This window comes from Pipistrellus kuhlii, unplaced genomic scaffold (genome assembly GCF_014108245.1).
Source record: "Pipistrellus kuhlii isolate mPipKuh1 unplaced genomic scaffold, mPipKuh1.p scaffold_m20_p_28, whole genome shotgun sequence".
Classification (NCBI taxonomy): Eukaryota; Metazoa; Chordata; class Mammalia; order Chiroptera; family Vespertilionidae; genus Pipistrellus; species Pipistrellus kuhlii.
In genome coordinates this window covers 6,041,723-6,067,342 of record NW_023425527.1, presented here as the reverse complement: position 1 = coordinate 6,067,342, position 25,620 = coordinate 6,041,723, and the positions used below count along the sequence as shown (strand labels likewise).

At 44.0% G+C, this 25,620-nt stretch overlaps 2 protein-coding genes across 3 annotated transcripts in view; both read right to left on the bottom strand.

Annotated features, from left to right (window-relative positions):
- Positions 1-15,913: 15,913 nt before the first annotated feature.
- On the bottom strand, positions 15,914-17,630 carry LOC123653046 (C-C motif chemokine 8-like). The gene is made up of 3 exons (XM_045587367.1): positions 17,448-17,630; positions 16,536-16,665; positions 15,914-16,170 (listed from the first exon to the last, which is right to left on the bottom strand). The coding sequence occupies exons 1-3, from the start codon at positions 17,521-17,523 to the stop codon at positions 16,065-16,067; spliced, it is 312 nt and encodes a 103-aa protein (XP_045443323.1). The 5' UTR covers positions 17,524-17,630; the 3' UTR covers positions 15,914-16,064.
- Positions 17,631-23,796: 6,166 nt separating this feature from the next.
- The window catches only part of LOC118728099 (C-C motif chemokine 2), a 10,335-nt gene continuing 8,511 nt past the window's right edge, over positions 23,797-25,620 (bottom strand). For both annotated transcript variants that reach the window (XM_045587368.1, XM_036454352.2), the window contains exon 3: positions 23,797-24,295. In XM_045587368.1, coding sequence (XP_045443324.1) covers positions 24,190-24,295 — 106 coding nt within the window. In that variant the 3' untranslated portion in view covers positions 23,797-24,189. The remainder of the gene's footprint in view (positions 24,296-25,620) is intronic.

Below are 25,620 nucleotides of genomic sequence, written 5' to 3'. Positions count from 1 at the left end.
GCTTTGTATTATAGTTTGAAATCAGGAACTGTGATGCTGCTAGCTTTGTTTTTCTTTCTCACGATTGCTTTGCTTATTTGGAATCTTTGAGTTTCTATATGAATTTTAGGATTTTTTTTTCAGTGAAAAAATGCCATTGTCATTTTCATTTTTTTAATAGATGGCCTTGGATGATGTGGGCATTTTAACAATATTATTTTTTCTAACCATAAACATGGGATATCTTTCCATTTATTTTTCTTTTAAAAATTAATTTCTTTATTGATTAAGGTATCACATATTTGTCCTAAACCCCCCATTCTATCCCCTATTCCCCCCCACTTATGCCCCCATCTCCTTATTGTCCTTGACAACTGTTTAGGCTCATTTGTGTGCACATAAGTCCTTTGGTTGATCTCTCCCTTTTATCCACACCTTCCCTTTGAGGTCCAACAGTCTGACACATGGCTCCTTATCTCTGGGTCTGTTCTTGCTCATCAGTCTATGTTGTTCACCATTTTCCCTAGATGAGTGAGATCATGTCCTACTGGAAATAAACTTATAAGAATAAAAAATGAGACAAGCAATAATCGTTATGCTGAAAGGCATATGAATCAGTCTGTAGTGAGCTTCTTTCTGGGCCACCAATACTTTTGAGACCCAATTTCAATGTCAAACAATTCCTTATGTGTACATGTCAGCAATGATACCTGCCGTTTGGTAGGTTTCATACTTCTAGACCTGGATGGTGGGCAAATGGTGGTAATGCAGGTCCAACCCTCTCTGGTTTGGTCCTGGGCTATTTATTTATTTTTCAATTCCTCATAGAAGTCTTATAGGTTTCAGTGTAAAGACCATTAACCTCTTTGATTTAATTTATTCTTAAGTAGTTTATTGTTTTTGATGCTCTTAAGAAAGGATTTGTTTTCTTCATTTTTTTTCACATATTTTGTTATTATTGTATAGAAACACTACTCATTTCTGTATGTTGGTTTTATATCCTGCAACTTTACTGAATTTGTTGATTACTTCTAACAATTTTTTTGGTAGTCTTTAGAATTTTCTATGATTATATCATCTGCAAACAGAGAAAACTTTTCTTCTTCCTTTCTGATTTGAGTTCCATTTGTTTATTTTTCTTAGCTGATTTGTTTGGCTAGGAATTCCAGTGCTATGTTGAGTAAGAGTGGTGAGAGTGAGCGCCTCTGTCTTGTTCCTAATCTTGGAGGAACATTTTTTAGCCTTTGAGTTAAAGCCAGCTGTGGGATTGTCATATGTGTACTTTATTACTCAATTTGTTAAGTTTTTATGAGGAAAGGATTTTGTATGTTGTCAAATGCTTTTATTTTTCAGTTATTAAAAGGATCGTATGATTTTTGCCCTAACTAGTTTGGCCCAGTGGATAGTGTTGGCCTGCAGACTGAAGGGTCCCCGGTTTGATTCCAGTCAAGGGCACATGCCTGGCTTTTGGGCTCCATCCCCAGTAGGAGGCAGCTGATCAATGATTCTCTCTCATCGTTGATGTTTCTCTCTCTCTCTACTTCTCCCTTCCTCTCTGAAATCAATTAAAAAAATTAAAAAAAGGATCATATACTTTTTATCTTTTATTGTATTAATGTGGCATGCTACACTTATTGATTTGTTTATGTTAAACCATTTTGCATGCCAGGGATAACTCCCACTTGATTATGGTATATGATTCTGTTAATATGCCGTTGAGAGTGTTTCTTCCTCTTCTATATTTTAGAAGAGTTTCTGAAGTATTGGCATTCGTTCTTCTTTAAATGTTTGGTAGAATTCCCCAGGGTAAACATCTGGTCCTGATATTTTCTGTGTTGGAGGGTGTTTGATTACTGATTCATCCTTACTCATTATTGACTTATTCAGATTTGCTATTTCTTCATGATTCAGTTTTGGTAGGTTTCATACTTCTAGACCTTATCTATTTCTTCTAGGTTATTTAATTGTTGATATATAATTGCTCATAGTAGACTCTGTATTTCTGTGGTATTTGTCATAATGTCTTCTTTTTTTATTTCTGATTTTATTTACTTGAATCTTCTCTCTCTTTTTCTTAGTCTAGCTAAAGATTTGTCCATTTTGTTCATTCTTAAAAAAACAAAACAGCTCTTAGTTTAGTTCATCTTTTTTTCTTTTTCTGGACTCTATTTCATTTATTTCTGCTCTGATATTTGTTATTTTCTTCCTTCTGCTAGCTTTGTATTTAGTTTATTCTTCTTTTTCCAATTCCTTTAGGTATAAAGTTAAATTGTTTATTTGAAACATTTTTTTTTTCTTAATGTAGACATTTATTGCTATAAACTCTGTTAGAAGTGCTTTTGCTGCATTGATAACTATTGGTATATTGTGTTGCCATTTTCATTTGTTTGGTAATATTTTTTTAGTTTTTCTTTTAGTTGCTTTTTTGTATGTTATTGAATTCAGAGTATGTTTAATTTCCATATTTGTGGGTTTTCCATGTGTCCTCCTGATTTATAGTTTCATACCATTGTGGTTGGAAAAATACTTGACATGATTTCTATCTTCTTAAATTTGCTATGTTTTTTTATTATCTATTGTATAATCTATCTTGAAGAATGTTCTGTGTGTGATAAGAAAAATGTCTATTCTGCTTTTGGATAGAAGTGCTGTAGTATATCTATTAGGTATATTTGCTTTTTTTTTTTTTTTTTTTTTTTTTTTTTTTACCGATTTTCTGTCTGAATGATCTATCCATTGTGCAAAGTGGGCTACTGAAGTTCCTTACTATTATTGCATTGTTGTCTATTTCTCTCTTTAGATCTGTTAGTATTTGCTTAATATATTTAGGTGCTCTAATGTTGGGTGCATATATATTCATGATTGTTATATCCTCTTGATGAATTGACCCATTTGTCATTATATAATGACCTTCTTTATCTCTTCTTACAGTTTTTGGCTTAAAGTCTATTTTGTCTGATACAAATATAGCTACCCTTTCTCCCTTTTGTTTTTCGCTTGCATGGGATATATTCTCCATTCCATTCATCTTGATTTCATGTGTATCCTTATATTTCAAATGAGTCTCTTATAGGCAGCATAGAGTTGAGTCTTGTTTTTCTAGTCCATTCAGCCACTCTATGTCCTTTGATTGGAGAATTTAGTCCATTTCATTCAGAGTAATTATTAACCATTAAGGACTTAACAATGCCATTTTATTAACTGTCCTCTGGTTGTTCTGGAGTGTGTTCCCTTGCTTCTCCCTTCCTTTCTTGCTGCCTTCCTTTGAGAATCAATGCTTTCATATGGTGATAGGCTTTGCTTCCCCTTTCTTTGCCTTGTTTGTGTCTACTGTAAATTTTTGCTTTGTGGTCACCACAGGGCTTACATAACAGATGTTATAGATACAACAATCTATTTTACACTAATAACAGCTTAACTTTAATTGCATACAAAACTCTACCATGTCACTCCCTTTTGTGTTTTTGATGCTACAAATTATTCTAGCTATTTTATTTTTAATACTTTGTCCTTTAACCTTTATTCTATAGTTAAATGGTTAATAGACTATCATATTACAATGTTAGAGTATTCTAAATTGGACTATCTACGTATTTTTTTTTACCACTGTGTTGCATATTTTCCTATGTTCTCATGTAACTAATTAGCATCCTTTATATTATTTCAGTATTTTTTGTAAGACAGGTCTAGTGGTGATAAATTCCCTCAGGTTTTGTTTAAAAATCTCTCCTTCATTCCTAAAGGACAACTTGGTTAGCAGTTTTTATTTTCAGCACTTCAATAATATCATCCCACTTTCTTCTGACTTAAGGTTTCTACTGAGAAATTTGCTGATAGTCTTTTGGGAGTTTCCCTGTAAGTTACAAGCTATTTTCTCCTTATGCTTTTGAAAATATCTCTTGTCTTTGGTTTTTGACAGTTTTATTACATTGTGTCTTGGAGAAGATCTCTTTGAGTTTATTTGGGGAACTATGAGCCTCAAAAACTTGAATGCCCATAATAATAATAACCCTATATAATAAAAGCATAACATGCAAATCGACTGAAAGACTGAAACATCCATTCAACCATCCAGTTGACCATCCGGGACCACCTTATGACACCCACTGGCACCAGGCCAGCCAAGGCAGCTGTGATGTGATTGGTCGAGAGCCCGGCCATCACCCCATGATCGCTCTGCAGAGGGAGGCATAGGCTACTGGCAGGTGGGGCAATCAGGGGGCTCCACAATCACCCCAAAGAGGGAGACCCAGGCCAATGACACACTGGAGGGCTGCTGCGGGTAGGCGGAGCCTCCCTCTGTGAAGAAAGCCTGGGTCCTGGGTGCTGGAGGGAAGCTGGTGCCACCAGCCAGGGGAAGGAAGGCCTACTCTTGCAAGAATTTTGTGTATCGGGCCTCCAGCAATAACAACAACAACAACAACAACAACAACAACAAAAACTTGGATGTCCAAAAAGCCTCCCCAGATTTGGAATGTTTCCAGCCATTACTTTTTTACAGAGGCTTTCTCCCGTTTCTCTTCTCTCTTTTTATAGGACTCCAATAACTTTTGATTCTATCCCAGAGATTACATAGGATTTCTTTACTCTTTTTATTTCTCTTTTTTAGTTCTTCTCTGAGTAGATAATTTTAAAGGTTCTGTCTTCTCAGTAAACTTTTTTTTGTACTAAATCCATTATGTTATTGAACATCTCTACTGCATTTATTTATTTATTTATTTATTTATTTATTTTTTAAATTTATATTTTATTGATTTTGTACAGAGAGGAAGGGAGAGAGATAGAGAGTTAGAAACATCGATGAGAGAGAGTCATCGATCAGCTGCCTCTTGCACACCCCCTACTGGGGATATGCCTGCAACCAAGGTACATGCCCTTGACCGGAATCGAACCCGGGACCTTTCAGTCCCCAAGCCAACGCTCTATCCATTGAGCCAAACTGGTCCCTGCTCTACTGCATTTATTTTTATTTTGTTCATTGCATCTTCAGCTCCAAAAGTTATATTTTTTTGGTGTGATTTCTGTTAGACTTCTAATTTTGTGTATGTATTTTTTCCTGATTTTGTTGAACTGTCTTTCCATAGTGTACTATAGCTCATTGAACTTCTTTAAAATGGCTATTTTGAGTTCTTTTTTAGGTATATTGTAGATCCTCTTGTCCTTGGGGTCAGTTACTGGAAGATTATTGTAATCCTTTGGTGGTGTTACATTTTTAAATTTTTTTTGTGTGTGTTCCTGAAACCTTGTATTTCTCTTTTTAAATCTGAAGTGAAAGTTACCTGCTCCAGTCTTTACTGACTGACTTCCGGAGAGAAACACATCAGCCTTGCTAGGGATTTTGAGGCTTTCTCAGAACTTTCATACAGACGCCTACACCATGCTTCTAGCTCCATCTTGTGGCAGAACTTTTAAACTTGAACGCCTTCTCTCAATCCCGCAACACCAGGCCAGTGCTGTCAGCCTCTCTCGCTTTCTCAAGGGCAGAGCTAAAGTTCACATTGTGGTCTCTCCCTGGCCACTGACTCAGGCCAGCTTTCTGTGCACGCTCATAAGATGTATGACAAAGCTCGCTCTCACCATTGCTGACAGCACTCACAGGGAACTAGCCACACTCAGGGTATCTGCGGGTTGGTTAGCAGGATCTGCAAGTGAGACCATTGCAGTGGATTGTGGGGGGTTACTTGACGGAGTTCACAATGCAGCTAAGAAGGCCTGTCTCTCTTTAGTACCTTTCAAAAGTTCTATTTGCTGCTCTACCAGTCTCTTCTTGCCTCCCAGTCATGCAGCTCACAACTCAGTACTGGGATGGGGCAGGAGAGAAACGGTGTCTTTGGTAGCATTCAGCACAGCTGAGGCATGGTGGAAGCTCACTCCACACTTTCCCTTTCCCTTCAGGAGAAATAATGTTCTAGGTCTCTTCTGGCACTGAGTTGTGCCCTGCGGGAGTGGTGATGTCAGTCACGTCAAACTGTCCCTTCTATCCTCTCCAATGTGCCTGAACTTGTTTGTTTTCGCTCCAGCGGTGTGCTGACTTTTCTCTGCTGAAAATATGGACTTCTGCAAAAGCTGTCTCTTCTGTGGATGACTGCCTACAGTGTTCTCCAGGGCCTCCAGGACCACACTCGAGAGGGACTAGAGCTGATATATATATATATATATATATATATATATATATATATATATATATATATACACACACACATTTTTTATATTTTATTGATTTTTACAGAGAGGAAGGAAGAGGGACAGAGAGCTAGAAACGTCGATGAGAGAGAAACATCCACCAGCTGCCTCCTGCACAACCCCCACTGGGGATGTGCCCGCAGCCAAGGTACATGCCCTTGGCCGGAATCGAACCCGGAACCCTTCAGTCCGCAGGCCGATGCTCTATCCACTGAGCCAAACCGGTTTTGGCTAGAACTGATCTTTGTGCCATGGCAAATTCTATAGCAAGAAACAAGATCTGTGTGCCTTTTACCTGACGAATGAGTGGACTAGTCTCTTTTCAGTTCCCCTGCAAATGGTGCTAGATCCCACAGCTCCCCAAAAGACACTTTTGTCCAGGATGGATGTAAGGTTGCTGATGTTGAGGAGGAGATATGAAATATGTCTTATGTGATCATCTTACAGAATTCACTTCCCCTCCATGACTATTTTGTGTTGTGGTTTTTTTTTTGATGATAAATAGTAGTTTCTAGTGTACCATTTTATTTCTTTTATCATATTTTTTGAGTTATTTTTCTTCGAGGTTGCTTTGAGGATCACCATTATCACTGTAATTTATCAGAACCTAGTTTGTATTTATAAAATTTTAATTTCAATAGTATATGAAAACTTGAATCCTACAGAGCTCCACGCCCTCCCTCACGTTAAAGATATTATGGTCACAAATTATGTATGTATACATGGCATTCCCCTCAACATAGATTTATAATTATTGCTTTATGCATATGCATTTTAAATTAGATGCAAGAAAAAATAGTTTGCATAAAAGTATAAATGCATACTGCCTTTTATATTTATGTATGTTGTTATCTTTACTTTTATGTCTTTGAATTATTGTCTGATGCCCTTTCCTTTTACCTGAAGGATTCTGTTTGGGATATTTTGAGGGCCAGGAATGTCTTCATTTCATTTCTTTCTTTCTTTTTTTTTTTTTAAATCAATCTTTATTGTTCATATTATTACAAAGGTTCTTCATTTCTTCCCCCCTCCACCAGGTTCCCACCCCACCCTCCGCCCCCTCCCCATCCCCCATTGTCCTCATCCATAGGTGCACAGTTTATGTTCAGTCTCTTCCTCCCTCCCTTTCCCCGATAGTAAATCCCTTTTCAGATAGTAAATCAATTACTTAGCATTTTCTCATATCAATAATACCTCCACATGCCCAATGATACACTTCACACAAAAGACATTTCCAAATAGGTCAACCAGCCTCATCCAGGCCCCACCCAAGGCACTCACAGATCAACACCCCAGTGCTATACTAACTTGACACATCCATATCTAAGCCTTCATCACTTGATTCAGCAGACCCTCAAGTTCCCGCAAAGTTTCCAGCCATGTCTGAGAGGCAGCCCTGGGGCAAGGGCAGGCGAGGAGCGAGCTGTTCTGGACCTGGCTGCTTTGGGCCTGGCCTCTGTTGCTCTGGTTCGTTCCACAACCAGCTGCTCTGGGTCTGGTCACTGCTGCTCCCGACCTAGTTGCTCTGGACTTGGCTGCTGCTGCTCCAGGCCTGGCCGCACCCGACCCGGCTGCTCTGGGCCCAGATGCTACGGGCCCGGCCGCTCTGGGCCTGGCTGCTCCCAGCATGGCAGCCGCTGCTCCGGGCCTGGCCGCTCCCAGCCTGGCAGCTGCTGCTCCGGGTCTGGCCGCTTCTGGCCTGGATGCTCTGGGCTTGGCTATTGATGTTCTGGGCCTGGCTGCTCCCAACCTGGCTGCTCTGGGCCCGGCTTCTCCGGGCCCGGCCACTCCAGGTCTGGGTGTTCCTGGACTGGCCACCCTGGGCTTGGCCGCCTCCGCCTCAGGCCTGGCTGCTCCAGTGCTGGCTGTTGATGCTCTGTTTCTGGCCGCTGCTGCCCGGGGCCCGGGTGCCACTGCCCTGTGCCTGGCCACTCTATGCCTGGCCGCCGCCGTTCCAACATTCTGTCCCTTTCTTTCTTTTTTTTTTTAAACGCATTTATGTTGCAATGTTGGCTGGTGAGTTGAATTCTGACTTAGTCCTCGACCCCTCAAGATCTTCTTTGTACTCCTTCTTAAGTAATTTTACTATCTTTTGCTCTCACTTGATTTCTTCACATTGAGAACTTCTTTGGTTTCTTCCTCCTTGTCCTGGGAACTCAGCAGGTTGGCCTGTGGCACCCCTTTGTTCTCCTCGGGCTCCTGCGCTGCTTCAGCCTGTTGCCAGGGTCGGCGCTGCCCAGGAAGCAGCCCCCCCCTGCCCCCCCCTCCCCCTGGCCTTGGCTCCGTTGCCCGCGCTCAGCGGTTGAAGGCTCAGGGGCACACCCCACCCTGGGGGCCCCGTCGCCCGGCTCCTTGCTGGTGCCCGGCTGGCCGGTGTCCGGCAGGGGCTCCTGCTCCTCATCGCATTCCTCCAGTCTGGAGCTTTTTTTTCTCCTTCCCGCTAGGGGAGTCTAGGATCAGAGTCAACAGACTGTCCTCTGTGCGCAGTGTGCACGACTCCGCGGGTTCTGCTTTTCGCCGCTCTCCCAGGACTCCACCTCACAGCCCCGTCTCCCCCTGCCAGAGCCGGACTGAGGTTCAGCGCCGCCGGAGGCTTTGTTTCTTCCGGCTAGGGTAGTCCAGCATCAGAGTCAACATTTAGTCCTCTGCGCGGGACTCCGGGGGCCCTGCTTTTCACTGCTCCCCTGGGATTCCACCTCACAGCCCCGTCTCCCCCTGCTGGAGCCTGGGTCCCCAGGGTCTGGCCCATAACTGGGCTCAGCGCTGCCGGTTCGGGGGTTCAGCCCAGGCTGGGGGTTTTATTTCCTTCCTGCTAGGGAACGCCGGGCAGCACCCAGCCCTCTTCTCCTCTCCGGCTGCGACCTCTCCGCGAGCTGCGTGCGAGCGCGCAGCATGTCTCCGTACCTTAGGCTTTTTTCAGCTCCTCTGATTTTCCTTCTGATTTTCTCTTTCCTTCTTGTTGTAGAATTTTCAGTCAGTCGACTACCTGTAGCTCTGGGCAATGTCCACTCTACATTTTAGTTGTATTCCATTGAAATTGTTGTGTGCTGCTGCGGTTAGATGTCTACCCGAGCAGCCATCTTGGATCCTCCTCTGGAGCAAACTCATCTTCATTTCTGAAGTATATTTTTGTCCGAAGTAAATATTTTTGTTTGTTTCAGCATATTGGATATGACATACCATTCCTTTTTTTTTTTTTTTTACTTTTATGGCTTTTTTATGAGAATTAAATGTTAATCTCATTGAGGATCCCAGGATGCAATGAATCTCTTCTCTCTTGCTGCTTTCAATATCTTCTCTTTGTTCTTAGTTTTTTACTTTGATCCATATCCATATCTTGATATGGATCTCTTTGAGTCTACTCTACTTTGAGTTTGTTGATCTTGGATGTATAAGATAATGATTTTCACCAAATTTGGGAAGTAGGCAGTCATTATTTCTTCAAATGTTATTTCCTCTTTTTTTCTTCTTGTGGGTCTTTCATTCGTGTTTAATGGTACACTTGACGGTGTTGCATATGTCTCTGGAAATCTTCATTTTTTATTCTATTCCTCAGATTGAGGAATCTGTTTTTCTCATTTTTAACACTAGAGGCCTGGTGCATGAAATTCATGAATGGGGGCAGGGGTCCTTCATCCTGGCCTGCACCCTCTTGCAATTCGGGACATCTCTCTAGCAATCCGGGCTGCTGGCTCCTAACCACTCGCCCGATTGCCTGACTGATCAACCCTAACCCCTCTGCCTGCCTGTCTGATTTCGCCCCTAAAACTCAAGCTTCTTTTTTATTTTTAAGATTTATATTTCTTCTTTATTTTTTATTTCACAATTCAAGCTCCTTGAGAACATGAGGCATTTAACATTATTCCATATTCCTTACAGAGAGCGAAGCATGGAAAACACTGCAATTACTTAATACTTATGGGCTTCTATCCAAACACTTTCCAATGTTTCAATAGGCAGTCTCCAAAAACTTGAATTGGAAAACATAAAAGGAGAGTGCTCGGACTTCAGGCATCAGGTGCTATTAGCAGGGTTTCTATCCCAATTAAACTCTAATTCTTAGCTCTCAACCGTCTGGACAAACTGCCCTTCACTGTCCCCAAAGTTTCTCATTCGTCACTATCCCATTTTCCTCCGCTTCAAATCAAGGTAACGAATGAAACCTTTCATTCTGATCTTCCTGCTGCAAGGGATCAATCAGCAAACCTCCATGGAAATAACTTCCTGCCAGAAGTCACGCCAAATACTGTGATACCTGGGCCTATAGGGCTGGCTATGGACATGCGCATCAACAGGCTCACGTTGGAGCCCTAGGCGCCCACTCGGCCTCCACAATCCCACAATCCTCTGGCTGCACACTTCCTCCGGTGTTTCTAGCTGCTCATGTGGTGTTTCCTTCAGTCCCACTGCAACGTGCAGGGCCTCTCGTTCAGGAGGATTTTTCTGTTTTGGCGGTGACAGCTGTTTGCTATTTGGAATCAGTGAAGTTTCAGGAGCATTGCCGCTGCCGTGAGCATGTCCATCCCAAGCGCACTCAGGAGACAACTGCCCATTCAGTCCACGTCCTGGTCGCGATGAGAAAGGTACTGTGCTGAGCCGTTTTCCAATCAAGTCTTCCTATTGAAAACCTACACCAGACCCATCACCCAGCCCCGTAGACCCTTAAGGCCTTCCCCCCCATGTCTTTGACTTTCCCTCTTCAAACTTGCACCCTATCACGTTGTCTAGGGGTGCCCTAACCCTCCCGGGGGGTTGGGGGGAGAGGTCAGGGCCAGCCTGGGCAAGGGATTCTAGTGTTCTGGTCTCTGGTCGGTCCAGCATTATGGTTGCTGGCTTTTTATATGTAGGTGGTACATTTCTTGACTTCAGGGAGCCCACTTTGTACATTACTATAAGTGTTTTCAACAGTGTTTTCACTGATGTCCTTTTTCTCTCCTAAGATGCAACTCAGGGTACCACATTGCATTTAGCAGGGCCTATTTTTTTTTAAAATATATTTTATTTATTTTTTACAGAGAGGAGGAGCGAGGGATAGAGAGCTAGAAATGTCAATGAGAGAGAAACATCGACCAGCTGCCTCTTGCACCCCCCCCACCCCCGAACTGGGGATGTGCCCGCAACCAATGTACATGCCCTTGGCCGGAATCGAACCTGGGACCCTTCAGTCCACAGACCGACACTCTACCACTGAGCCAAACGGGCTTCTGCTAGCAGGGCCTATCTTGAGCTTAGGAGGGGACTTGTTAAGATACTACTTACTTTTAACTAGTGAGAGAAGCCAAGAGAGATTTCTTGGGGAGAATTGTGGACCTTGCTTTGGGTCTGAGTTTATGGTGCCTAGACTGACATGCAACATCTGCCATGAGCACAGATTTAGCAAGTAGCTCTATCCACATCCTGTATTTGTCGGATACAAACTTCATGCATGGCCTGAAGCTCCTTAAAGCCACATTGTTCTACGTAATTGTTTTATTTGCGGAACAAGGACCAAGAAATCTTGGGAAACAAGAGGCAGTTGAGTGACATGTTTAAGAAAAAAATTGTATCAGTGTAGCAAAAGGTTGCAGGGTTGATCCTCAGTGGGGACACATACAGAAGGCAACCAATCAATGTTCTCTCTCACATCAATGTGTCTCTCTCTCTCTCTCTCTCTCTCTCTCTCTCTCTCTCTCTCTCTCTCTCCCTAAAAATCAATAAGCATATTTTTGGATGAGGATTAAAAATAATAACAATAAAAGAAAAAGGACTGTAACATAGCTCACTTTGCTGGACAACCATAGGAAAGCCACTCATCCCATGGTTCAGTTTCCATATCTATAAAAGGAAAGATAATAAAAACACCTTATTTTTGTAAGTAATGAACAAGTTAGTAAATCCTAAGTGGGATGAGACTGTCTAGAAGTCTAGGACACAATTGCAGTGAGTGTTAGTTATCATTTTTAAGAGTAAGAAACTAAGGAGGGGCAGTGGATAAAAAGCTACTGGAGACAGATTCAGAGTGATGCTGATGGCTTCCTAAAAAAGTTGCCCCCAAACACTCCCGTTTCTTCTGAACTGAAACCTGAGAGAGGGGATTGGCTTCCAGGAAGCACTTGAGTATTGGACTTGAGGGAAGATGACCATCTCAGAAATAGGAGAGAGGTGAGGTCCTAGCAGTCCTCCAGGTACTCAGGATAAGAGATGTTCTGGGCCTCCAAGGGATTGTGGCCATGTCTCCCAGTGAGGCATGAATAGTCTAGCTTCGGTCAGTTGGCTGTGAGCAGAAGTTACACATGTTATCTCTGTGCAGACATTATCATCTCATGTTTCCACTATGGCTTTCCCCCTCTTTACCATGAGGATAGCATGTCCCACGTGAGGCTTCCCTTCAACCTGGATCACATACTGAAGATGATATGTGAGCAGAGATGCAATAAACCTTACAAAACCTAAAGAGAGTAGGGTGCTAACGTTAGGGGAAGCTCTGCAAGGGTTAATAAAAACCCTTTATATTATTTTTTGCAACTTCACTAATCATTAGAGAAAGGAAATTGAAATGGGATATCCCTTCATATCTATCAGGATGGCTACTATTTGAAAAAAAGTGTTAGTGAGGTTGTGAAGAAACTGACACCCACGTGCCCTGTTGATAGGATGCAAAATAGTGCAGCCACTATGGAAACAAGTCTGGCAGTTCCTCAAAAATTAAAAATAGGATTACCACATGATCTAGCAATCCCACTTCTGGGTAAAGATGAAAAAGAACTGAAAGTAGGATCTCGAAGATATATGTGCACATTCGTGTCCATGGCAACATTATTCACAATAGCCAAAAGGTGGAAGCAATCTGGTGTCCACTGAGGAATGGATGGATGAGCAAACTGTGGTGCAGTCACATAATGGGATGTTTTTTAGCCTTTACAAGGAAAGGAAATTCTGTCCCGTGCTATACGATGGATAACACTTGAGGGCATTATGCTAAGTGATGTAAGGTAGCAACAAAAAGAGAAATATGGTATAACTCAACGTACAGAAACAGAAAATAGAATGATGGTTGCCAGGGGCTGTGAAGAGGGGAACATGGAGAGTTGTTGTTCAATGGTTCAGTTTGCAAGATGAAACCGTTTTGAGATCTATTGTACAACAGTGTTAAAATACTGCACATTACCGAACTGTACACTTAAACATAGTAAACAGGATCAATTTTATGTTATGTGGTTTTTTTTTAACCACAGTTTTTTAAAACACAATTTTTAAAAAAAAGTTTTTTTTTTAAAAAAATTAATTTCAGAGAGGAAGTAATGGATGAGTTAGTAAATTATAAGTGGGATGAGAGGAAGAGAGAGATAGAAATATTAATGATGAAAATCACTGATTGGCTGCCTTCTGCATGCCCCCTACTGGGGATCGAGCCCTCAGGCATGTGCCCTGACTGGGAATGAACCCTAACTTCCTGATTCATAGGTTGATGCTCAACCATTGAGTCATATGGGCTGGGCAAAGCTTACACAGTTTTAAAAAAGGAGATAAGGCCATATAGGAGTAAATTTTATAGCTTCCAACTAAAAAATGATAGTACTTTAAAAAAGTGGACAATTTATCCCCAACACACCCAGGTGCCTGGTGGAATAGGAACAAGAGAATTACTATTATTACCCTCACTGCAGGTCAGCCAGCAGCAACTGACTACAGCAGTTCTGAAATACTTCTCTGTAAATTCCCAGGCCGGGGGCTCTGATCCTGCTCTCAGGAGGAGCTCCCTTGTCCAGGGCCCCTAGATCAACCTTCAGCCCAGCTCCTCCTCATCCATCGCTTCTCTTGAGTAACTCTGGACACAGCTTTGTGGGCGTGGCCTTCTTTGATGGCTGTCGTTGCTTGTCTCTTGTTCATGGAAGGTTCAAACATTATTCTCCAGGTAGAACAGTTAAAGTCTTCTTCAGTCTTTGCTTCCAACATACTTGGCAACATAATGCCCCCAACAAATGACAGCTGGGACTCTCCTGATACATTGAAGTCCCATTCTTTGTGTAGTGCTTGATTCTCTCAGAGGCTGAATGGGAGTGCAATACTCTAACCTAGACGTTAGGCCCTAACGGTTAGGGGCACATTCAGATAAAAAGGCCCATCCATGGAAATGGATGATTCTGGCCTCGTGGGTGCAGATGGGGGGATACCAATGGGGTGAAGGACAATCTAGTTTCAGGGAAGCTGACTCCTTAAAACGTGGGTTGAGGAAGGGGCTTCGGTACCTGAGATCACAGGACCGCCTCCTCCATCTACCACACTCAACATTTCACCTGCCCACCTCTTTCTTTTCCCCAAGGCTGACTCTGGCTCCATAGTCAGGTCCTCGTCACCTCCTGCCAGGACCATGGCAGAAGCCTCTCTCTTGTCCCTGTCTCTCCAGGTGTGCATGAAGCCACTAAGTTCCATTTCCTGAAACTCACCTCGGGACCTCAGTTTAGTCCCTCTTAAAAAAAAATCATATTAATTTAATTTTATTTTTTAATCCTCACCTGAGGATATTTTTCCATTGATTCCCAATCAGGGCCCAGGCCTGGGAGGAGCCTGCAACCAAGATATGTGCCCTTGACTGGAATTGAACCTGGAATCCTTTTGTCCACAGGCTGATGCTCTTGTCCACTGAGCCAAACTGGCTAGGGCAGTTTTCTCCCTCTTTGATGTACCAGCCATCATTTTTTTTTTTTTAACCTCTAGGTATTTGCTTATACTCTTCCTTCTTTTCTTAACAATCTTGTAATTTTTAAAGAAGAAAATCCCCACTTCTCATTCATCAAGGATAAATTCAAGTCTTAGCCTCTTTATGAAATTCTAATCTAACTATTTTACTGACAGTCATTAAGTCTACCCCTGATTTTCCAAAGTCTGCAGTGTATGTATTACTCTAAGTTGGAGAATTAATTGAATGGGGAAAGATTGGGGGTAGTTGCAATTGATTAGGGGAGATATTGGGGGGTGGCTCAGGGACTCTAAGAAAAGAAAGGGGGTGGGGGGAGGACTCCTGCTAAAGGAGTCACAAGGGTAGTTGGGACCTGGGCAGACGGTGTTGGGGCCGGAATGGCAGGGGTAGAATGCCTGATTGAGTCTTGCCCTAAAGGTTTCTGTCTAGGCACTCAGATGAGCCCCCCAGAGGGAAAGACCAAGGCAATCCACGTCCTCATTCCTTCAAAACATGAGCCCTGTCCTCTGAAGCCTTGCCCCTCCCTCCTCATCAAGCAAATACTCAGCTTTTTAGCTTCCTTCAAGAAAACACCAAAAGTCAGGTTTTGTACAAAAAATATATATATTGCTTCAGAGTAATTATTACATCTCCATAATAATGTTTTTAGCAATGTCTTAGAATTTAAGACAACATGTGTTTATATTCATGATTGTTGCAAGGACTCTCATGCCACTTCAGGGGTGGAATTGCAGTGCAGCCCCTCTGAGGGAAGCAATTTAGACAAAGGTCTCCATGTCTAACAAACACCAGTGCCCATGGGAGAGAAACTTAAAACATCAAAATCTTTTTTTTTTTTAAATATATTTTATTGATTTTTTACAGAGAGGAAGGGAGAGGAGAAAGATAGAGAGTTAGAAACATCAATGAGAGAGAGACATCAACCAGCTGCCTCCTGTACACCCCCCACCGGGTATGTGCCCACAACCAAAGTACATGCCCTTGACAGGAATCCAACCTGGGATCTTTCAGTCCACAGACCAACGCTCTATACACTGACCAAATTGGTTTCGGCAAAACATCAATATCTTCAATGAGGTTAGCATTACTTAAGACATCATGTTTCATATCAATAAACAAAGCTCATATTCTTTGAAAATACAAGAAAATAATATCGGAGGGCATTTAGGGACAGTTAGGAGGAAATCAATTAGGATTAGATTCTTGGGTTGTGGAGTGGGCATCAAGGCATTGGAGTTTGGGTTTTCTTGTCTAGGATCTTCATGGAATACTGGACCCACTTCTGCTGGGGGTCAGCACAGATATCCTTGTTCAGTTTGGTCTTGAAGCTGTGGGGAGAGAGGGCACAGTTAGATGCAGTTCCATTGAAGTGTCAGCCTAGCCTTGCAGCTCAGTTGTCTCTAAGTAGCTGCCCTGGAACTAATTAGAAGAGGGAGGAGGGAACCCAGGGCAAGCTTCTCCCCTGGCGGACCCAGGTGAAGCCATCCTGACTTCTGACTGAAGACACTGGCATGGTCGGAATAAGCACCGGGGTGAAGAGTAATGCTGAGAGTCAGGTTTTCCCTCCTGATCTCAGGATTCCCACTGGGCCCCTCCAGGGACTGGATTAGATGGTTCCCTCTCTGACTCTAAGGTTTGAGGCTCCCTTTTCCTGGGGAAGAACTGGACCAGGGAGGGCTGGGGCTCAACTCACATCACAGCCTCTCTGGGGCACTGGCTGTTGGCGAGTCTCTTGTAGCTTGCCAGCTTTGGCAACGGGATCTTCTTGTTGGTGAATGCAAAGCAGCAGATGGTTAGGGAAGTGACTCTATCTGGAGAAGGACCTACAAAGAGAAAGCATTTTAGGATGAACTTGACTCTTTTTATCTTAATCGGAGCAGAAAAGAAGTAGTTAGGAGAAGGCGAAGGGAAATCAGGAGTAGAGGTAGAACCCACTTGATTCCAATACTTCTGCGGATCCTGCAGAGCTAGGATGTCACACTCAGTTTCCTGTGCTGTGACATGGGCATAGAGCACTGCTACTAGAGGGCAAGGGAGCTGCTAAAATGACCTAATTCCCAGGAGTGTCACTAGGAGGAGCTAAGAATGCAGACACTAGTGGTCAGGGAAGGTCAGGGACCCCACGATGGGTCCCCCTTTAGGCTCCACGTAACCTATGCCTGGCCATGAGTCTCCTGATGCCCAGTGCCTCTTGCTGAGCCGTGTCTCAGGAAGCTGGGCTGAATGAAGCACAGTCCAGATGCTGGGGCTCTTCCGCTCCCCTTCACTGTACCTTCACACCCACCACATGAGGCCCCTCTCTGCGATCACCCAGCTCCCCAAATAGTGCTGAAAGGAGCTGAGGCGGTGACTACAGTGTGTGTGTGTGTGTGTGTGTTTCCACAGCTGGAGTCCTGAAAGGGGCTGGATTTAGGTTCCACAGCTGGATTTCTCACCCTGCCTCTGCCCAGGAGCACCTGTGCGACCAGGCTCATGCCTTGTCCTTCTCACAGTTTCCTGACCTTGTTGTTAAAGTGAGGCTGGGGATCCCCCTTCTGCTCTCATGGGCCATGATCACCCAGAGATGCGGTGATGTGCTTCCTAGGGAAGGAGGGAGGGCACTTACCTGGCTGAGCGAGCACCTGGGTGGTGAGAGCGGCCATGGTGAGCAGCAGGCACAGGAGGGCTGCGGAGACCTTCATGGTGGAGAGTGAGGAGATGAGCTTCAAGGAGAGAGTGGCTGGAGAGATAGTGGCTGGTGTCTGAGCCTGTGAGTCTCTGTGCTGTTCTGGCTGCTCTGCATTCCTTTTATTGGGACCAGGAGTGGGTGGAGTAACCTGAACTCTGAATTGTGCTGAGCCAGTGAGCAGCCAGGGTGATTTCCAGGAAGGAGGGAGGAAGCAGTGGGGTTTTGGACTCGGGCACTTTTGGGAGGAAAAGGGGGTGTATGGGGCACAGTTATATTCAAAGTGACCATAGACAGGAACCAAATGGGTTATTCTTAAGAATTCTGCTTTCTCTGAAGTGAAAACTCTGCAGAAAATAACAGAAGCAAGGAAGCAGAAGATAAGGAGGAAGGACAGCATGTGTGGCTCTCCCTGGCCCACCCTGTACTCTTTTGCCTGGTCCCTAGCCGTGGTAGTCTGAATAATAACCCCTTCCCAAGAAGGCCCAAGTCCTATCCCTGGAAGCTATGATATGTTACCTGACATGGTAAAGTGACCTTTGCAGATATAATTCATTTAAGGATCTTGAGATGCTGAGATTGTCCTGGATTATCCAGACAGGCCCAATATAATCACAAATGTTCTTTTTTAATTTTTTATTTTTTAAATAAATCTTTATTCTTCAGATTAATACAATCGTTCCTCTTTTTTCCCTCCATTGCTTCCCTCTACCAGGTTCCTACCCCACCCTCTGCCCTTTCCTCACTTCCCACTGTCCTCATCCATCCGTGCACAGTTTTTGTTCAGTCTCTTCCTGCCCCTCCACTCCCCTTTTCCCCGAGAATCATCACTCCACTTCTTTACTATACCTCTGATTATATTATATTTACCGGTTAATACTGTTCATCAGATTTTTTAATTCCCTTGATTTTTAGATTCACTTGTTGATAGTTACATATTTGTTATTCATAATTTTTATCTTTATCTTCTTCTTCTTCTTCTTACAGAATACTTTTCAGCATTTCATATAATTCTGGTTTGGCAGTGATGAACTCCTTTATATGTATATTTTTAATTTGTGAAGTTCTTTATCTGGCCTTCAATTCTGAGTGGTAGCTTTGCTGGTGGAGTAATCTTTGTTGTAGGTTCTTGCTCTTCATCACTTTGAATATTTCTTGCCATTCTCATCTGGCCTGCATAGTTTCTGTTGAGAAATCAGCTGACAATTGTATGGGTGTTCCTTTATAGGTAACTAACTGCTTTTCTCTTGCTGCTTTTAATATGCTCTCTTTGTCTTTTGCTTTTGGCATTTTAATTATGATGTGTCTTGATGTGGTTCTCTTTGGATTCCTTTTGTTTGGTGTTCTGTGTGCTTCCTGGATTTGTAAGTCTATTTCTTTCACCAGGTGGGGGAAGTTTTCTGTCACATTTCTTCCAATAGATTTTCAGTATTTTGCTCTCTCTCTCTTCTTCTGGGACCCACATAATTCTGATTTGCTTGAAGTTGTCCCAAAGGCTTTTTACACTATCTTCAACTTTCTGGATTCTCTTCTCTTCTTGCTTCTGCAGAGGAGTGTCCTCTGGCTCTTTGTGTTCCAAATCTTTGACTTGATTCTTGCAAACTTCCCATCTGTTTTAAGGACTTTGTATAATATTTTTTTATTTTTGTCAGTGTATGCTTTATTTCTAGTTGACCCCTTTTCATATCCTCAAAGGTCTTGTTTATTTTATCGGCCTTTTCTAGGAAATTCTTGAAAAACCTTATAACTGTGGTTTTGAACTCTATGTCCATTCTTTTGCTTTCCTCCATTTCCTTCCTTTGTGGCCTGCCTCTTCCCTGCATTTTAGCTGCTTCCCTGAGTTGATGGAGTAGCTTTGTGTGCTAGGTGTCCGTGCAGGGCCAAGTAGCTCAGCTTTCCCAGTTACCTGAAGTGTATAGTCTTGGAGAAGCCCTTTGTGGGCTGTGTGTGCAGTCTTGTTGTTAAACCTTGCTTGTTGTTGGTATTACTGGGGAGAGTTGATCTCCAAGCCAATTGGTTGTGAGGATCAGCAGTGTCTCAGCTAGGACGACTTCTGTGCTCAGCTTGGATGGGGCAGAGTCTCAGAGTGGCACAGACAAGCTTTGGTTTCCCGCCAAATCTGCCTTAAGAGGGTCCTATTTGCTGAGTCCCACAACACTGGCTGCTGGCGTGTGCACCACTTGGGGGAAGGCTATTCTCGAGTTTTGCCTGCTCCCTGACATTCATTTTCTTCCCGGATCAGAGTTGACTATCAGTGCTGTTGGGAGGTTTTGTTTTTCTCCAGATTGAGAAAGCTAGCCACTGGGAGGTCTTCTGCGCTCATCTTGGGTGGAGTCTTGGGTTGGCGCAGACAAGCTTTGATTTCCTGTCAGCCCCGCCCTAAGAGGGTCGTGTTCCTGTGTCCCACAGTAATGGCTGCTAGCCTCATGCACCTGTGAGAGAGTTTTGCCCACTGCCTGACAATCCAATTTCTTCTTGACTGGAGCTGGCTATCAGTGCAATATGGAGTTTTTATTTTTTATTTATTTTTAAAAATATATTTTATTGATTTTTTACAGAGAGGAAGAGAGAGAAGGATAGAGAGTTAGAAACATCGATAAGAGAGAATCACCAATCAGCTGCCTCTTGCACACCCCCTACTGGGGATGTGTCCGCAACCAAGGTCCATGCCCTTGACCAGAAACGAAACCAGGACCTTTCAGTCCGCAGGCCAAAGCTCTATCCACTGAGCAAAACGAGTTTCGGCTCAATAGGGAGGTTTTGTTTTCCTCCTGAACAAGAAAACTAGCTGCAAGTTAGTTGCCCACCCTCTCCGAGCGTGGCGCGAGTAAGCCAGCAGCGTATTTGGCGGCCACCCTTTCTGCGAGCACAGATCTCCGCACCTCCACAGCTCCTGAGGGTCTGCATCCTTTCTCTTCCCTTCCTAGATGTTAGAGCTTCCACTCAGCCAGCCTTCTGGTGGTTCAGGGCGATGTTTGCTCTGTTTTCCAGTTGTAATTTTAAAATTGTTGTGGTAGGCTGCATTTAGGTGTTTACCTTATCCCACCATCTTGGTTTCTCCGCCCACAAATGTTCTTATAAGATGGAGGAAGGATAGTAAGAATCAGAGACCAGATGTGATGATAGAAGTAGAGGAGAGAGAGAGACAGACATGGAAAGGGAGAGAGAGAAATGGGGGGATTTAATGAAGCTTTGAAGATGGAGGAAGAGGGCTATGAGCTAAGGAATACAGGAAGCTCCTATAAATTGGAAAAGGAAAAAAAAAAAAAAAAGAATTTTGCTTTAGAGCCTCCAGAAAGACTTCTGACTTCCAGAATTTAAGATAATATATTTGTGTTGCTTTAAGACATTAATTTGATAATAACCTGTTATAGTTACAATAAAAAAAACGAAGAAGAATTGTATAACTATAATAGGGTGCTGCTGTAACAAATAGTAAAAATGTAGAAGTGGCTTTGGAATTTGACAATGAGCTGAGGCTGGAAGACGTTTTAGCATGATAGAAAAAGCCCAGATTTCCTGGAATAGGCTGCTGGCAATGAAGGAAATAAATGCATCTCTACTTAACATCCTCTCGTCAAGCTGGGCCTGTGGCCAATGCTTTGTGCCCACATTTCATCATGCAAGGAGTAAGGAATCCCAGGCTGAGCTGGATTCCAAATTTCTTCAAAATAAATAGACGTGACTTGAAAAGGGAGTGTGAACAGATTATTTGGGAGTTTTAACACAGAGCCACCCTTCGCTTGGCCTCCCCTCCTTCCAGACCCCACACCTCACCTGCCTGGCATTAGAGGGCCCATTGGTTCGCACTCCACTCCCTTTGCCTCTTGGCATTCGCTGCAATTAGAGGTTGACTCATGACCGGGGACTAAGGCCATAGACTGCAGGAGAGGGAGAGAGGCAGGGAGGGGTTGGACCTGGCATGAGGGGCAGTGAGTGCCATACACCGCTGCCGGGAAATTGTCTGCTGACTGAGGTATCAGGGCAGTTTAGACAGTGTGACTTGGAGCTATGGTGGAATCACCTCTCTTCTCTCCAGCTCCAGCTGGTTGAAATGGAAGTTTTCTGAGAGACACACTCCCAGATCTTAACATCTAGGGCCCATGGGGCTCCCCTATTGATAACACTAGGCTAGCCTCACTTTATCTATGGAGACTCAGAACACCCAGTTTGCTGGGTCAGTGCCAGTTCCTTAATTAAAGCCCCCATGTCCTTCGTCCAGCCAGGGTCTCCTAGCACCTCAGGCTGCCAGAGGCAGTGCCTGGTTTGTCTGGGCCCAGCAGCCATCTCCCCATCAGTTTGGGAAGGTCAGTAACATGCGAAATGCATTCGCTTGGGTAAGATAGCGGCTTTCTTAGAGCAGGGTCTGTCTGTGTTCCTGTGGATCAGACAGATACCTCCCGAGGAGGTCAGATACCTCCTGAGTAGGTCAGACACGATGCAAGGGAACACAGACTTGATGGGCACATTAGGATAAAAAGGCCCATCCGTGGAAATGGATGATTCTGGCCTCCTGGGTGAGGATGGGGGGATAGTGATTGGGAGAAGGACATTCTGGTTTCAGGGAAGTTGACTCCTTCAAATGTGTGTTGAGATAGGGGCTTCTGTATCTTAGGTCACAGGTCTGCCTCCTCCATCTACCACAATCAACATTTCACCTGCCCACCTCTTTCTTTTCCAAGGCTGACTCTGGCTCCATAGTCAGGTCCTCGTCACTTCCTGCTAGGATCATGGCAGAAGCCTCTCCCTTGTCCCTGACTCTCCAGATGTGCATGAAGCCACTAAGTTCCATTTCCTGAAATTCATCTGGTGACCTCAGAACCTGGGACCTCCAACTCTGGCCTGTCCTTCTTCAGTGGAGCGAATGTTTTCAACATCTTTTAACTTATGAAGTGGAGCACTAATTAACCACTTTGAAATTCACAGTCCTTTACGCAACCTTCCTTTTCAAACATCCCTCTCACCTGACCCAGAATGGACCCCAATGGAAATCTGATCAGTTTAGTTCCTCTTTAAAAATAAATAAATATTTATTTAAATTTAATCCTCACCTGAGGGTATTTTTCCATTGATTTCTGATCAGGGGCCTAGCCTGGGAGGAGCCTGCAACCAAGGTATGTGTCCTCGACCAGAATGGAACCGGGAATCCTTTCCTCCACAGGCAGATGCACTGTCCACTAAGCCAAACTGGCTAGGGCAGTTTTCTCCCTCCTTGATGTACCTGCCATCATTTTTTTTTTTTTTTTTTTTTTTTACCCTCTAGGGGTGTCGAACTCAATCAGAGAAGGGGCCAAAATCTAAAATCCAGCCTAAATCGCGGGCCGAATGGTTTACTGAACAGTCATAAACTGTCATTGTGATGGAAACCCAGCAGAGTGCAGTGATGACAGCGCGGTGCGGGCCACATTGCAAGGCCTGGCGGGATGGATTTGGCCCGCGGGCCTTGTGTTTGACACATGTGCTAGGTATTTGCTTACACTCTTCCTTGTTTTCTTAATGATCTTGTACTTTTTTAAGAAGAAAACCCCCACTTCTCATTCATCAAGGATAAATTTAAGTCTTACCCTCTTTATGAAATTCTAACCTAACCATTTTATTTTATTATTTATTTATATTTATTTTTAAAAATATATTTTATTGATTTTTTATAGAGAGGAAGAGAGAGAGAGGGAGAGAGAGTTAGAAACATCGATGAGAAAGAAATATCAATCAGCTGCCTCTTGTACACCCCCTAATGGGGGATGTGCTCACAACCAAGGTACATGCCCTTGACCAGAATCAAACCCGGGACCTCTCATCCGCAGGCAGACGCTCTATCCACTGAGCCAAACTGGTTTTGGCTCTAACCATTTTATTGATGATGATTCAATCTCCCCCTGATTTCCAAAAGTCTGCAGTGTCTGTATTATTCCAAGTTGGAGAATTAATTGAATGTGGAAAGGTTGGGGGTTGTTGCAATCAATTAGGGGAAATATTATGGGGTGGCTCAGGGACTCTAAGAAAAGAAATGGGGGTGGGACTCTTGCTAAAGGAGTCACAAGGGTAGTTGGGACCTGGGCAGAAGGTGTTGGGGCCGGAATGGCAGGGGTAGAATGCCTGATTGAGTCTTGCCCTAAAGGTTTCTGTCTAGGCACTCAGATGAGCCCCCCAGAGGGAAAGACCAAGGCAATCCACGTCCTCATTCCTTCAAAACATGAGCCCTGTCCTCTGAAGCCTTGCCCCTCCCTCCTCATGAAGCAAATACTCAGCTTTTTAGCTTCCTTCAAGAAAACACCAAAAGTCAGGTTTTTACAAAAATATATATATTGCTCCAGAGTAACATCATTACATCTCCATAATAACGTTTTTTAGCAATGCCTTAGAATTTAAAACAACACGTGTTTGTATTCATGATTGTTGCAAGGACTCTCGTGCCACTTCAGGGGTGGAACTGCAGTGCACCCCCCCTGAGGGAAGCAATTTAGACAAAGTCTCCGTGTCTAACAAACACCAGTGTCCATGGAAGAGAAACTTAAAACATCAATATCTTAAATGAGGTTAGCATTACTTAAGACATCATGTTTCATATCAATAAACAAAGCTCATATTCTTTGAAAATACAAGAAAATAATATCGGAGGGCATTTAGGGACAGTTAGGAGGCAATAAATTAGGGTTAGATTCTTGGGTTGTGGAGTGGGCATTCAAGGCTTTGGAGTTTGGGTTCTCTTGTCTAGGAGCTTCATGGAATCCTGAACCCACTTCATCTGGGGGTCAAAACAGAAATCCTTGTTCAGTTTGGTCTTGAAGCTGTGGGGAGAGAGGGCACGGTTAGATGCAGTTCCATTGAGGTGTCAGCCTAGCCTTGCAGCTCAGTTGTCTCTAAGTAGCTGCCCTGGGAACTTAATAGAAGAGGGAGGAGGGAACCCAGGGCAAGCTTCTCCCTTGGCGGACCCAGGTGAAGCCATCCTGACCTCTGGCGGAAGAGACTGGCATGGTCTGAATAAGCACCGGGGTGGAGAGTGATGCTGAGAGTCAGGTTTTCCCTTCTGGCCTCAGGATTCCCACTGGGCACCTCGGGGACTGGATTAGGTGGTTCCTTCTCTGACTCTAAGGTTTGAGGCTCCCTTTTCCTAGGGAAGAACTGGACCAGGGAGGACTGGGGCTCAACTCACATCACAGCCTTTCTGCGGCAACTGCTGCTGGTGACTCTCTTGTAGCTCACCAGCTTTGGCAATGGGATCTTCTTATTCGTAAAACTGTAGCAGCAGATTGGGTTAATGTCTCGAAAAATACCTATAAAGAGAAAGCATTTTAGGATGGACTCGACTCTTTTTATCTTACTTGGAGCAGAAAAGAAGTAGTTAGGAGAAGGCGAAGGGAAATCAGGAGTAGAGGTAGAACCCATTTGATTCCAATACTTCTGCGGATCCTGCAGAGCTAGGATGTCACACTGACTCAGTTTCCTGTGCTGTGACTTGGGCATAGAGCACTGCTACTGTAGGGCAGGGGAGCTGCTAAAATGACCTAATTCCCTGGAGTGTCACTAGGAGGAGCTAAGAATGCAGACCCTTGTGGTCAGGAAGGTCAGGGACCCCAATATGGGCCCCCGTTTAGGCTCCACATAACCTATGCCTGGCCATGAGTCTCCTGATGCCCAGTGCCTCTTGCTGAGCCGTGTCTCAGGAAACTGGGCTGAATGAATCACAGTCCAGATGCTGGGGTTCTTTCGCTCACCTTCACTGTACCTTCACACCCACCACATGAGGCCCCTTTCTACGATCACCCCAGCCCTCCAAATAGTGCTGAAAGGAGCTGAGGCGGTGAGGACAGTTTGTGTGTGCCCGGGTGTATTTCCACAGGTGGAGTCCTGACAGGGGCTGGATTTGGGTTCCGCAGCTGGATTTCTCACCCTGCCGCTGTCCAGGAGCACCTGTGCGAGCAGGCGCATGCCTCATCCTTCCCCGAGTTCCCTGACCTTGTTAAAGTGAGGCTAGGGATCCCCCTTATGCTCTCATGAGCCAAGATCACCCAGAGATGGGTGATGTGCTTCCAAGGGAAGGAGGGAGGGCGCTTACTTGGCTGAGCGAGCACCTGGGTGGTGAGGGTGGCCATGGTGAGCAGCAGGCACAGGA

Bases quoted from the DNA above. Each gene is read 5' to 3' on its own strand.
- LOC123653046 (XM_045587367.1), bottom strand. From the start codon at position 17,523: ATGAAGGTCTCCGCAGCCCTCCTGTGCCTGCTGCTCACCATGGCCGCT. The intron at 16,666-17,447 runs GTAAGTGCCCTC...TTCTCTTTGTAG, and splicing joins CCAGGTGCTCGCTCAGCCAG to GTCCTTCTCCAGATAGAGTC. The intron at 16,171-16,535 runs GTGAGTTGAGCC...CTCTCCCCACAG, and splicing joins TGCCCCAGAGAGGCTGTGAT to CTTCAAGACCAAACTGAACA.